Source organism: Salmo salar, chromosome 24 (assembly GCF_965601325.2).
Source record: "Salmo salar chromosome 24, fSalSal1, whole genome shotgun sequence".
Taxonomy (NCBI): domain Eukaryota; kingdom Metazoa; phylum Chordata; class Actinopteri; order Salmoniformes; family Salmonidae; genus Salmo; species Salmo salar.
Window position 1 is genome coordinate 38,890,951 of NC_138314.1, and position 14,529 is coordinate 38,905,479.

General features: G+C 43.1%; 1 protein-coding gene across 2 annotated transcripts; it reads left to right on the top strand.

Moving 5' to 3' along the window:
* The first annotated feature begins 2,973 nt into the window (after positions 1 to 2,973).
* ccdc112 (coiled-coil domain containing 112) lies at positions 2,974 to 9,276 on the top strand. 2 transcript variants are annotated; one of them, XM_014172525.3, is made up of 10 exons: positions 2,974 to 3,115; positions 4,975 to 5,081; positions 5,171 to 5,292; positions 5,406 to 5,495; positions 5,665 to 5,740; positions 5,853 to 6,243; positions 6,441 to 6,857; positions 8,681 to 8,776; positions 8,865 to 8,983; positions 9,064 to 9,276. In XM_014172525.3, exons 3-10 carry the CDS (start codon positions 5,196 to 5,198, stop codon positions 9,092 to 9,094), a joined length of 1,317 nt encoding a protein of 438 aa, XP_014028000.2. In that variant the 5' UTR covers positions 2,974 to 3,115; positions 4,975 to 5,081; positions 5,171 to 5,195; the 3' UTR covers positions 9,095 to 9,276. The 2 variants fall into 2 exon arrangements, with proteins under 2 accessions (XP_014028000.2, XP_014027998.2); XM_014172523.3 differs by lacking the exon at positions 2,974 to 3,115 and adding an exon at positions 4,168 to 4,500.
* Positions 9,277 to 14,529: the final 5,253 nt, after the last annotated feature.

A 14,529-nucleotide genomic window follows, 5' to 3' on the forward strand; every position in this document is an offset into this window, starting at 1 on the left:
CAGATCTGTTTGTGCTCTTGTCTACTCTATTGTCATTGTCAAGCCAAACAGTATTATTTGTATGTGCTGTGAATGGCAATTCAGCTTTTTGCTGCCAAGTACAGCCTACATGTAGTAATAATAATAATAATAAACTACCACTAACTAAAAATGTAATCAATTTCTGATTAGGAGTCAGCAAGAGAGCAGTAAGAGACTTGCAAGCAGGCCACTGGACTGATGCATCACAAACACATACCATGAGTCATGGTGCTTCCCTGCTAATAACAAAAGGACTCAAACATCACACAAGACAACAGATACTTGGTAAGGGTGTGAGCAGAGACTGATGCCATGCCATCCAGCAAGGTGTTTCACTCAGAACTATTTCCTGTGAGAAAATTGAGGAGTGCTATTTATAACTTTAGTGTACTGTAGTAGTACTGCATTAAAGAGGAAGAGGTTCATTTATTTGAATGTTAGAAATAATCTAATCATCAAGAGGTGTGCAGAGAGGAAATATTTTGTTTACTATTAGTCCTTCCACATATGTCAGCTAATACATGTGGTACTAATACTTGACCTACTTTATGCATGTGTTTGTGCTATCACTTGCCATTTAAATGGGTATCATTTTCCTTGGAGGGATGTTGTTGTAGGCTGCAAGGTTACTGACCTATGAAGAAACCAAAATGTGTGCTATCAGTAACAATTGAATTTAACGGATACGTGCTTAACAATGATTATCCATTGATGTCATATGACAAGTCAGGCTGCAAAATTGAATAGAGTCTGGACAACCGCTTTTTTTATGAACAAATGGTTGAATTCTAGTCAAATATCCAGTGTAGCCAAAGTCCGTGGACTAGTTTTATGTAACTCTCTATGTCCCCATTGATTTGTCAATCACTTTGTTTGACATGTTAATGAGACAACCAGAGAGGAGGGCATAATATAGTATGTTGGCCTCATAAAAGTTAACAGAAATGTCTATAACATAGCTGAGGTAGGGAGGTCAGGTCATGGTGTAAGTGTTTAGTCAGCATTTGTAGTGCCCAACAAGTGAAGCCACATGGGAAGTGGCAACAACCCTGTGCTTGAGTGGCATGCCTACAATGAGTGAATTTCACAGCTCACACAGGTAGATATGTAATACTATCACTCCTACAGAGCAGACCTCACACTCTACAACAAACAAGGGTGGAGTTGACTGAAGCCATGCTTGTGTTGCATTCTAGGACACAAATATCCTGAGAAAAACAGCCCATGTGATTTAAAAAAAAAGTGTATTTCTTAATCTTTTCATTCGGTCAACAACACCCATGGCAAATTCTATACATGTATTAATTCTCCAGTCATCATAAAAAAGGCTATGGAGGGAAGACACTGTCAGAGGTGGAAAGTAACGAATTACAACTTTTACTTGAGTAGTTTTTTTCACCGGTAGTTTTACTTCTAGTGAGATTTCATTAAAGTAACAGTACTTCTACTTGTGTAGGATATTTCAGTACTCTTTCCACCCCTGGACACTGTGTTTGCTTATAATTTACTGTATGTGTAGTGCTTGACTTGAACAGGAACACACCAGTTTGTTTTCTACTGCTAGAGTTCCGGTCCCTCTTATAGAATATTGGCTATTTTCTGGCACCTAAATATGTACAGTACTGTGTGGTACCCAGAAGAGTACCAGCACCTATTTCAGTCCACTTCAAGCACTTTGTATGTGTACAAAGCAGTGATATTTTGTGGTGACAGATACCTGCATAGGACTGTGTTTCACCAAGGAGGTAGACAGAAGAAGCAAACACTGTCCAAACCAATGCGAGATGATCAAATGCAAATTCCTGTTGATATAGCTCTGGTTTCACTTAGTCATCCCAGCTTGTGCCATGTGTTTCTATACTGAGCTCAGTTAACAACAAACAACAAATACATTGCGACATGTGTTAAATGCATACCTTTCAATAGTTGCGACATGAAAACCCTTGTACCATCCCGTATCCCGTATCAATACACAAAACCGACCTTGCTTTTTTATCCATAACTGAAAACAAAGCTTCAGCTAACTGACACAATGTTGCGATTGTGACCTGAACATTGTTTCTTGATACAAGTGATTCTAATGTTAAATTGCAATAAAGTCACAGACCGTAAATCTGAGCCAGAGATTACTTTCTATCCATGACATGAGGCATTTGTAATTATGATGAACTATCCCTTTAAAAAGATTACAGAGACCCAATTGTCTGTCTAAAACGACCCACTTCCTGTCTATTATTAAAAATGTGATCCTCGGGGTATTTACTTTAATCTTAGCATTGTCTTGTGCTGGATCTGTTTTTCTACTTTATTGTTGGACAAAGTTAGATCGACCTCTCATCAGATTATATTTTGTACTACCATTTGACATTTTAAGATTGTTAATCATCATACTAGCAAACTAAAATCCCTGAAATCAAGTCAAGACTAGGAGAGGTGGGTGAAGGTAAGTAGCGTGTGTTCTCACACAGCAGAGAATAAGAGTGACACATGATGGGCTCCTGGGTGGCGCAGCGGTCTACGCCACAGCATCTCAGTGCAAGAGTCGTCACTACAGACTCTGGTTTGATTCCAGGCTGTATCACAACCGGCCGTGATTGGGAGTCCCATAGGGTGGCGCACAATTGGCCCAGCATCGTCCGGGTTAGGGTTTGGCCTGGGTAGGCCGTCATTGTAAATAAGAATTTGTTCTTAACTGACATGCCTAGTTAAATAAAAAAAAAACACACAAAAAACACTAGGTTACTGGGCATGTGAGGTTAGTGAACCACATAGCAGGAGAGATGGAGGGTACCTAAGCACAGAGGGAAATACACTTGGAGCGATCACTTTCCCACTTGTCCCAGGTTCACCCAAAGCTCAAACCCTTACACCCTCACTGAGGTCGCTGGCTGGAGTTACAAACATGACCAAGCTCAAGACACAGTCAGCTCAGGTTTCTCTCATAGGACTCCAGCAGCAGTGGTCAGCTGTCAGAAGGTTTTACTATGCCTGCTGTGTGTGTGTTTGTAACTAATCTGTAATCCACCAGAAGGTAGTTGAAAACAAGCTGCACCCAGAAGAGTCAATTACATGGATACACACAGACCAGTCATCGGTAAATATATCTAACGCACTTCTGAAGGAGGGAGACATGCTGCGCATCTTGTCAGTATGTTAGTAAGAATATCTTACAATAAAACTATGCGAATTCTAAATTGTAGTTCAATGATTTTGCGCTATGTCATCTGTCTATGAGAATTACTATTGTGAAATGACATTCTAATTGCTGATATCTATTGCATACATTCTGGCCAAAATACACATGGCTAGCCTAGCTTTCCCCATGTGTCCAATTTGTTATTTCAATTAGTATAATGTCTTTACATCTCTTTCATCAATTTAAATGTCTCTCTGAGCTGGAGACAAAAATAGGACATTTTAACGTGTGCTGTTCTTGGATCGTTTACTATTTATGCCTTTACACCCACGGAATGGCGATCATCCTTAATATCCTCCCTCAATAATGGATTTCAGTTTCTATTCATATTCACTTACTCCAGAGAATTGTCAAGCCATCTAGCACAGTAATTGTGGCTGCTGGCCATCATTTAAAAGGTGTCCTAAAATAACCTAATCATCAACAGACAGCAGATTATTTGAGTGTGTGAGTATGTATGTATGTATGTATGTATGTATGTATGTATGTATGTATGTATGTATGTTGAGGTGATATCCATATTTTGGACTGTTGGATTTTTATTTTATTTAACCTTTATTTAACTAGGCAAGTCAGCTAAGTACAAGTCTGTCTGTCTGTCTGTCTGTCTGTCTGTCTGTCTGTCTGTCTGTCTGTCTGTCTGTCTGTCTGTCTGTCTGTCTGTCTGTCTGTCTGTCTGTCTGTCTGTCTGTCTGTCTGTCTGTCTGTCTGTCTGTCTGTCTGTCTGTCTGTCTGTCTGTCTGTCTGTCTGTCTGTCTGTCTGTCGAGTTGATGACCAGTAAATTAGCCACAAAGATCGAAATGATCAGCTGCGCCCTCTGCTGGTGTAGCCAAATCAGTAAAGATGACGTTTACACTTGTAGGCGACGTCATGGCGACGTTGGCTGGCTAAACTCATAAGTAGAAAACGTCATCGGGTCTGACGTCGTGTCGCGCCAAACTGCGCATGTGCAGGCCATCAACTCAAAGGCACACTCTCTCTCTCTCTACTTTCACGAGGTTGGAGTACTAACATGTTCAACTACTTAAGACATTGGCTCAAACCTAGGTTTTGTCTTTCAAATTTGAGAAAATTAACAACTAAGAACAAATTTTTCACTTGTCTCATTGACTTCACAAACTCCAAACCATGGTCTGTTTCGCAAGCGTTCCCGGAAGTCTTGCGATGTTGTGCCTCTGGGTTTAGGAACTCTGACCACAGATGTGGTCTCATTAAAGTTTTAAAATTCAATATGAAAATGGCTTCCATAACAACCACAGAGCTTTTTGATGCACAACTCCTGGTAATAACGTTTTATTGTCCTCTACATGTATTTAAATTGTTGTAAGTTGCCAGCAAACGATACTCAACACAATATTATTTTAATGTTGAGTAAAATCTTATAAGCTTCTTCGCTAAGACCAAAGGAAACCAAAATAGCTAACCAGCCAGCCAGGTTGCCAACAACAAACACAGGGATTATATTTGTGTGCATGCTATGCTAGCTAACCTTGCTTTCTAACGTGCTTCACTTTAAACATAACATACACGTTTTGGTCTTCTGTTTGCGTTGCTGTCTGACAACTCTTTTGGGGTATTTCTGCAAATATCTATTGACTAGAGACAGTAAATAATGACCACCGTAGGAGTTGTCAGACAGCACAAACAGATCTGAGCCCAGGCTAGAATATTAGGTATTGCATTTTCTAATGACAGCAAACGTATTGGCTGACTGTTTGTTAGACCTGGCTCATACTAGCTTTTGTTTTCTCATAAGGAAGGTGACTTCATCACAGCTACTCACCACAATGCACAACGTTTGGAAGATAGAGTTTCCCAACAAAAAACAGAGTTTCTCAGAAATGCACAGAAACTTAGGAAACAGTAAGTTCCTCGTATTAATATGCAGAGAATTTAAATTATACATGCACATCTATTGTATTGAGACTCATTTTCTATTGTTCTTAAAACAGGAATGAGGAACTTGAGAAAGAGAAGATGTTGAATACACGAAACAGGAAGAATGGTCTTTCAGATGGATTTAGAGTATTGGAAGAGTTTGATAAAGGACTTCAGGATGATCGAAATACTGAGCGTGTGTATTTTTGTTGTTTTAGTACTCTTTGTATGGCACTTTAATATTTTACTGACTAAAACTATATTTGAACATCTTTAATAATCATGTTGTTCATGTTCTTTGTCCCTCAGATATGAATGTGCAAAAGCATCTGGTGAAAATCCATAATGGTGTAAATACATTTCAGATGCTGCTGACTGACGTGAAGCCTACCCCTGTGTGTAAGTCATATGCTGGTTGATGGTTATACATGTGCACGGAAGCAGTACAGATTGGGGAGTCATGACATTCATGTTTTTATGAAGCCAGTTCAATTTGATACCCACTTCACCTCCCTTTATACAGGCTGTTATACTTTAACTACTAGAAATGCTGTTGTTTGTTTTTTAGTAATTGAGAAACTGAAAGAAATAATGACAGAAGTTGAAAATTCTATCAACACTTTCAAGGAGGATCAACGTCAAAGGTATGAGACGTTCAATATTTTAACAGGTGTCAGCTGTCATGTAATGCATGTTTCGAAATGACTTGATTATAGTTTAGACTGAGATGAACTGCCTCTTTCTTATTCTTTTTAGTTTTGAGGATCTATTGAAAGAGGAAAGAACATGCAGCCAGGAGATAAGTGCTTTTGAAAAGAAGATTGAGACTTGGTCTTTGGCTGTAAAAGCAGACCCAAAGTTGCCCCCTGCTCCGTCAGGCAAGGTGTGTCTGGCTAAAGCCCTAGAGGAGGACCTCCCACCAGAGGTGACCGCACTAGAGAGGTTCCTACAACAAACTGGAGGGAAGCAGGGGGGCTGGGACCAGTATGACCATCATAGCTTTCTGAAAGTGTGGACCAAGCACAATGGCAAACCAGCCTATAGGAAAGAGGCTTTGCTCTACCTGCCAGGCAAAACTCCGGAAGACGTTGAACAGCACGAAGATTGGTATCTTGAGCTCCTGTACCTCCAGGAGAAGAAGAAAGAGGTAGACTGGGCATCACTTTGTAGGCAATGTAATGAGTTTCCAGTCACTTTCAACTGTGGATGGGTAGAACAGTACCGCCATTTATGAGCTCTGAAATGTCAGTCAGCTATTTGTTTTGAGCTGTTAAATCGCATGAGTATACTTGTAATATTCGTTTTGTCTTATAATTTTGCTAATTTTCACTATCCATGCACCAGGCCATTCACCGGTGGAAGGCTGAGAGACAGCAGGAGAGGGCGACAAGGCTGCAGCACCAAGATGAGCTGGAGAGCGCTGCCAGGAGGGAGAGGGAGGCCCAGGCTGAGACCCAGCAGCGTAGGGCTGAGGAGGAGAGGAGGGAGGCAGTGGCTCGCCTGGAGGGGTGGAAAAGGCAGCGCAGGCTGCGCCTGGAGCAGGAGGAGGAGCAGAGGCTCACTGAGGAGATCCTGCAGCGGAGAAAAGCCAAGGAGGAGCGCAGGAGACAGCTGGAGGTGAAGCTGGCTCTGGAGGCCCACATTAAGCAGAAGAAGAAGGAGGAAAAACTTCTGACCATGCAGAAGGAGGAACAGGAACAGGCTGACATGGAGGAGAAGAAGAGACTGGCAGGCTACGGCATCAAACGCTTTCAGGAAAGGGTATGTGAAGGATCAGTATTTCCAATGGTACTACTCAAGGTATTTTGTATATACAGTGCATTCGGGAAGTATTCAGACCCCTTCACTTTTTCCACATTTTGTTATAGCCTTACGCTAAAATGGATTAAATAAAACATTTTCCTCATCAATCTACACACAGTACCCCATAATGACAAGGCAAAAACAGGTTTTTAGAAATGTTTGCAAATGTATAAAAAATAAAAAACAGATGCCTAATTTATATAAGTATTCAGACCCTTTGCTATGAGACTCAAAAAATTGAGCTCAGGGGCATCCTGTTTCCATTGATCCTCCTTGAGCTGTTTCTACAACTTGATTGGAGTCCACCTGTGGTAAATTCAATTGATTTGGACATGATTTCAAATCAAATCAAACTCTACCTACATGTATATATTAAACCGATTACCTCGACTAACCGGTGCCCACGCACAATGACTCTGTTCCGGTACCCCCTGTATATAGCCACACTTGTTATTTTACTGCTGCAGTTTTAATTATTTGTTACTTTTATTTTTTATTTTTCTTAATTTCTTAAAGCATTGTTGGTTAAGGGCTTGTAAGTAAGCATTTCACTGTAAGTTCTACACCTGTTGTATTTGGCGCATGTGACAAATACAATTTGATTTGATTTAAATTCAATTGACAGGCACACACCTGTCTATACAAGGTCCCACAGTTGACAGTGCATGTCAGAGATAAAAACCAAGCCACGAGGTCGAAGAAATTGTCCGTAGAGCTCCGAGACAGGATTGTGTCGAGGTACAGATCTGGGGATGGGTACCAAAACATTTCTGTAGCTTTGAAGGTCCCCAAGAACACAGTGGCCTCCATTGTTCTTAAATGGAGTTTGGAACCACCAAGACTCTTCCTAGAGCTGGCCGCCCAGCCAAACTGAACAATTGGGGGAGAAGGTCCTTGATCAGGGAGGTGACCGGGAACCTGATGGTCACTCTGACAGAGCTTCAGAGTTCCTCTATGGAGATGGGAGAAACTTCCAGAAGGTCAACCATCTTTGCAGCACTCCACCAATAAGGCCTTTATGGTAGAGTGACAGACGGAAGCCACTCCTCAGTAAAACAAGATTCTCTGGTCTGATGAAACCAAGATTGAACTCTTTGGCCTGAATGCCAAGCGTCACGTCTGGAGGAAACCTGGTACCATCCCTACGGTGAAGTATGGTGGTGGCAGCATCATGCTGTGGGGATGTTTTTCAGCGGCAGGGACTGGGAGACTAGTCAGGATCGAGGGAAAGATGAACAGAGCAAAGTATAGAGAGATCCTCGATGAAAACTTGCTGAGGACCTCATACTGGGGTAACGGTTCACCTTCCAACAGGACAACAACCCTAAGCACACAGCCGAGACAAAGCAGGAGTGGCTTCGGGACAAGTCTCTGAATGTCCTTGAATAACCCAGCCAGAGCCCGGACTTGAACCCGATCAAACGTCTCTGGAGAGACCTGAAAATAGCTGTGCAGCAACGCTCCCCATCCAACCTGACAGAGCTTGAGAAGACTGGGAGAAACTCCCAAATACAGGTGTGCGAAGTTTGTAGAGTCATACCCAAGAAGACTTCAGGCTGTAATCACTGCCAAAGGTGCTTCAACAAAGTACTGAGTACTATTTGAGGTTGCTCAAATAGTACTTTTCCCAGTTATATCTACTGGAGACTGGGGTGGAGGAAAGACTGGGGTGGAGGAAAGACTGGGGTGGAGGAAAGACTGGGGTGGAGGAAAGACTGGGGTGGAGGAAAGACTGGGGTGGAGGAAAGTCAAAGTATAATGGTTAACTGACTTATCTGCAGGACTTCCAGAAGTTGGAGACAAAAGTGCAGGAGAGACAGGAGAAGGAAAAGCAGGAGCTGGATAGACAAAAGAGACTGGCTAAGCTGAAGGAGAAGGTAAGACCTTACACAGCAACAGGCACTGATTCCATTGTACACAATGTATGCCATCAGTAATGTTCTGCTATTCATTTGATCTCATTAGGCAGAGGCTCATATCAGCAGAGACCCTTCCAGGCTCTGCAAACTCACCAAAGGATGGGAGGAACGCACCAAAGAGATTGGACCCACTGGGGGCGGACCTGTATTACAGATGTTTCATAGGTGAATTAGCCCAAAACATTCTCATGACCTACTTTTTCTTCTTTCTCTGTAACTAATCTATGCTCATCACCATCTTACAGGGCTGTCCCAAGCTGGAGACAAGACTTATGAGGATGTCTGACTGGAACAAGTATTTTCTTTGCTAATTAGTTTTTTATTTAATCATGCAAAATTCAAACCTCAGTGTGGTTATTTGTCATTTCAACACACTTGTATCTGTGCTTTGTGTCATTTCCATTTTTATACAATAAATGATCACATTTCTTATCTGAATTAAAACATGAATAACTGTCGGCCTACACTTGTTATTATTCTTGCTACTTATTCTGAAATTAATATTATTATAGAAGTGCATTTGACGGTAAATATTTTACATTCTTCAAATATATTTAGCCTCCAGTGTACCAAAACAAACAAAACATTAAAACGTTGCAATGCAAAAGAATGGGAAACTGAGCAAAGTTGGGTTGGAAAACAGAAGGTTGAGCTCTGCTGGAGTCCCCACTTATCTTGTGTGGTTTATTGAGGATGACCACCTGGATGAAACTTGAGAAACCCATTTCAGATATGAAGAGGTGGTGGGTGAAGTAAAGGCTGTGAGGATCAAGAGAAGTGGGCTTGGATCGCCTCTCAGGGAGAGGGACAAGAGGGCGGTTACACCCGAATGGTTGTTGGACGTGGAGATTGAGTCAGAGGAACCCATAGAGGTCATTAAGAAAGTGGGCAGGGGGAAAAGGAAGAAAGCGGAACATTCTAAATGAGAGTGAGGTTGAATTAACTGCGGTCGCAGGTGTGGTCGTCCCGTCCGTGATTGAAGATGATTTTGGCCCAATTGGAGTGAGATTTTTGGACATAATAGATCGTTGCCTTCTGGTTGATCCATATGTGGTGTCAGGTTGAGTGGAGAAGAGGTTGGGTCAGTGAAAGTGGCTCGAAGTGGAATTGTGTTTTTTTGCGTTTCTGCCGTCCAGAGGGAGCGTGCGCTCCACACCATGCGGCTGGGGTCAAGAACTGTGACTTGCTATGTTATCCGGAGCAGGGCGCCATTGAAAGGAGTGATAACTGGTGTGGCGTTGTGTTGAGGAGGATTAACTGAAATTGAAGATTCCCTGTGTCTGTGATGCTCGCTGTTTCGTGCGACGCAGACCCGGTAGAGAGCGTGGCGAAACAGAGAAGACACTATTACTGAGTTGTGATGCAGAGTCTTTAAAAGATAAAGTCAAGTTAGGATCTGTAAGTTATGCTGTGAGAGCTTTTGTCCCGAACAATTTTAACGTGTTTGAGGTGTCAAGCTTATGGTAATGTGGCAGCAGTGTAGGAGGGAGATTCCTAGATGTGAGAAGTGTACAGGAGGACATGAGACAAAGGAATGTGTAGTATTGGTGGGAAAATGTTTGTGTGAAAACTGTAAGGGTACCGATGGTGCTGGAGATGAGAGGTGTCCAGTGAGAGAAAGGCAGGTTGAGGTTGCCAGGATCAGAGAAGTACAGAAGGTGTCATATGCTGAGGCAGTGAAGAGAGTAGTAGTGGAAGATGGGTCCAGGGTGAGGGATCCTAAAAGGGTCCCTGTGAGTAGGCTGAGGTCAACAGAGAGTGATAGGATATGCTTCAGTAAGGTCGTTCTTTTGGTGTTCATGGTCATGGTTGTCCACTGTACCGCAGGAATGGAACGTAAATCACAGAGGATAGTGTTGTGGTGGCAGTTGCAGAGAAGTACTTGGGTGTCACAGGAGGTTGGTGGCACCTTAATTGGGGAGGATGGGCTTGTGCTAATGGCTGGAGCGGAATAGGTGGAATGGTATAAAATACATCAAACGTGGTTTGATGCCATTCCATTTGTGCCGTTGCAGACATTATTATGAGCCGTCCTCCCCTCAGCAGCCTCCACTGTTGGGTGTATGAGATTTTACTGCAGGAAAGTTACAAGGTGTTTTGAGTGATTAGTCTCCCGTCCTCCCATGTGGCTGACCTGGCTTAGGATCAGATAGGGCCAAAGTAGTGGAATAGTGGTGAGATTTTTAATGGGTGTAGGGTTTGTTGGTCTGGCAAATTTTTCACAAAGTGTAATGATACTACACAAATGTGGGCCTGATACACAGCCAATACAGTAGGTGGTGGAATGTACCTATAACATTTGCTTGCGGACCACTATAATACCAAAGAAGTAGAAGTGGAAAAGAAGGCGCGTGTGGTGAGTCTCACCCATTTCCAGAACTATGATGTGTTGTGCGTTGCTCTTCAGAGCAGGGTATTTGTAAAGGGGATAATATCTGGTGTCCTGAGGGATGTTGATGTTGGACAAATTAAGAATATCCCAGGAATGGTTGATGCACATCGGATGAATCGTGTGGTGAATGGAGTGAATGTAAAGAGTCTGTCTGTTCTTCTGTATTTTTAATACGGAGTCCCTCCCTGCCCAGGTGACGTTGTGGTATGTGAATCATCATGTTGGAGGGTTTGTCCCAAGACTGATACAGTGTAATCATCACTGTATGGCTTTCGGACATGCCAAGTGTCTGTAGAAAAGAGAAGCTGAGATCAACCCCATTATCCCAGAAACCCTAGACCCACTCCAATTTGCATACCACCCAAACAGATCCACAGATGATGCAATCTCTATTGCACTCCACACTGCCCTTTCCCTCCTGGACAAAAGGAACACCTACGTGAGAATGCTATTCATTCACTACAGCTCAGCGTTCAACACCATAGTACCCTCAAAGCTCATCACTAAGCTAAGGATCCTGGGACTAAACACCTCCTCTGCAACTGGACCCTGGACTTTCTGACGGGCCGCCCCCAGGTGGTGAGGGTAGGTAGCAACACATCTGGCACGCTGATCCTCAACACTGGAGCCCCTCAGGGGTGCATGCTCAGTCCTCTCCTGTACTCCCTGTTCACCCACGACTGCATGGCCAGGCATGACTCCAACACCATCATTAAGTTTGCAGACGACACAACCAGTGGTAGGCCTGATCACTGACAACGACAAGACAGCCTATAGGGAGGAGGTCAGAGACCTGGCTGGGTGGTGCCAGAATAACAACCTATCTCTCAACGTAAACAAGACTAAGGAGATGATTGTGGACCACAGGAAAAGGAGGACCGAGCACGCCCCCATTCTCATCGACGGGGTTGTAGTGGAGCAGGTTGAGAGCTTCAAGTTCCTTGGTGTCCACATCACCAACAAACTAGAATGGTCCAAGCACACCAAGACAGTCGTGAAGAGGGCACGACAAAGCCTATTCCGCCTCAGGAAACTAAAAAGATTTGGCATGGGTCCTCAGATCCTCAAAGGGTTCTACAGCTGCAACATCGAGAGCATCCTGACTGGTTGCATCACTGCCTGGTACGGCAATTGCTCTGCCTCTGACCGCAAGGCACTCGAGGGGGTAGTGCGTATGGCCCAGTACATCACTGGGGCTAAGCTGCCTGCCATCCAGGACGTCTATACCAGAGGAAGGCCCTAAAAATTGTCAAAGACCCCAGCCACCCCAGTCATAGACTGTTCTCTCTACTACCGCATGGCAAGCGGTACCAGAGTGCCAAATCTAGGACAAAAAGGCTTCTCAACAGTTTTTACCCCCAAGCCATAAGACTCCTGAACAGGTAATCAAATGGTTACCCGGACTATTTGCATTGTGTGCCACCCCCTCCAACCACTCTTTTATGCTGCTGCTACTCTCTGTTTATCATATATGCATAGTCACCCGACCAACCAGTGCCCTGCACATTGGCTAACCGGGATATCTGCATTGTGTGCCCCCCCAACCCCTCTTTTACGCTACTGCTACTCTCTGTTTATCATATATGCATAGTCACTTTAACCATATCTACATGTGTAACCGATGTGAAATGGCTAGTTAGTTAGCGGTGGTGCGCGCTAATAGCGTTTCAATCGGTGACGTCACTCGCTCTGAGACTTGAAGTAGGGTTGCCCCTTGCGTTGCAAGGGCCGCGGCTTTTGTGGCGCGATGGGTAACGATGCTTCGTGGGGTGTCAGTTGTTGATGTGTGCAAGGGTCCCTGGTTCGAGCCCGGGTTGGGGCGAAGAGAGGGACGGAACCTACACTGTTACACATGTACATACTACCTCAATCAGCCCGACTAACCGGTGCCTGCATATAGCCTCGCTACTGTTATTTTTCACTGTCTTTTTATTTCTTTACCTACCTATTGTTCACTTAATACCTTTTTTTGCACTGTTGGTTAGAACCTGTATGTAAGCATTTCACTGTAAGGCAAATACCTGTTGTATTCGGTGCACGTGACAAATAAACTTAGATTTTATTTGATTTGTGGAAAAGAAGATTGTTGTATAGATTGTTGCAATTGTGGTGGGAACCATGAAGCTACATCTTTGAAATGCCCGAAGATGTCATAAGCGTCGTAGTGAGTGGACCAAAACACAGCGGGTATATGTATGCTCATCTTCTTTTATTGAAGAAAACAAAAACACTTATACTAAACAAACGCCAAAAAACAGTCCTGTAAGGTACACTGACAATACATGGAAAAACACCCCTACTAGATAGGACCTTCAATTAGAGGCAACGAGGAACAGCTGCCTCCAATTGAAGGTCAACGCAAGAAACTTAAACATAGAAATAGACACACTAGAACAAACATAGAAATATACTAACAGAACATAAACCAAAAAACCCGAAACACATAAAACAAACACCCCCTGACACGCCCTGACCAAACAACAATAACAAATAACCCCCTTTACTTGTCAGGACGTGACAGAAGAGGGCGAAAGAGAATGAGGGTGCCAGAGGCAGGGCTGTCTAGAGCATTTCATATCAAATTCAATGTTATTGGTCACATACACGTGTTTAGCAGATGTTATTGCAGGTGTAGCAAAATGCTTGTGTTTCTAGCTCCAGCAGTGCAGTAATTTGTGTAATATCTAACAATACACACAAAGTAAAGAAATTTACTTACGAATATATCAATATTTGGATGAGCAATGTCAGAGCAGCATAGACTAAGATACAGTAGAATAGGACAAAATACAGAATATGCATATGAGATGACTAATGCAAAATATGTAAACATTATTAAAGTGACTAGTGTTCCAATTATTAAAGTGACCAGTGATTTCAAGTCTATGTATAGGGCAGCAGCCTCTAATGTGCTAGTGATGGCTATTTAACAGTCTGGTGGCCTTGAGATAGAAGCTGTCAATGTAGAGGCTGTCAAAAGGGTTGAGGGAACGAATTGTAGGAAGACTCCACGGTGTTGGATAAGCCTTCACTGCAGGCTTCACAGTTTGCCTCTCATCAGCAGGATCCAGATACTGTATGTTACATGTTAATTTTTAAGTAGGTGGACTTTGTGGGTTTTTGGCAATGGTGATTAACGGCACTGCCGGAGTGGAGAAGAAGTCCAGTAAGATTGCTGTCATTGTGTCTGCGGCAATGAGCTATAACAAGAATGCGATCTGCGCTAGAACGGCTCCTGGGATTGAAAGATCTTTCAGTGGTGGAGTTATATGGAGTGCTGTCACAAGCAGTGCCACGAGATATGACATGTTTTATTAAG

What these genes read in the sequence shown, in the direction of transcription:
- ccdc112 (XM_014172523.3), top strand. Translation starts at nt 4,231, where the DNA reads ATGTTCAACTACTTAAGACATTGGCTCAAACCTAGGTTTTGTCTTTCA. An exon ending in GCACAGAAACTTAGGAAACA is followed by an intron (nt 5,082 to 5,170) that starts GTAAGTTCCTCG and finishes TTCTTAAAACAG; the next exon opens with GAATGAGGAACTTGAGAAAG. An exon ending in GGATGATCGAAATACTGAGC is followed by an intron (nt 5,293 to 5,405) that starts GTGTGTATTTTT and finishes TTTGTCCCTCAG; the next exon opens with ATATGAATGTGCAAAAGCAT.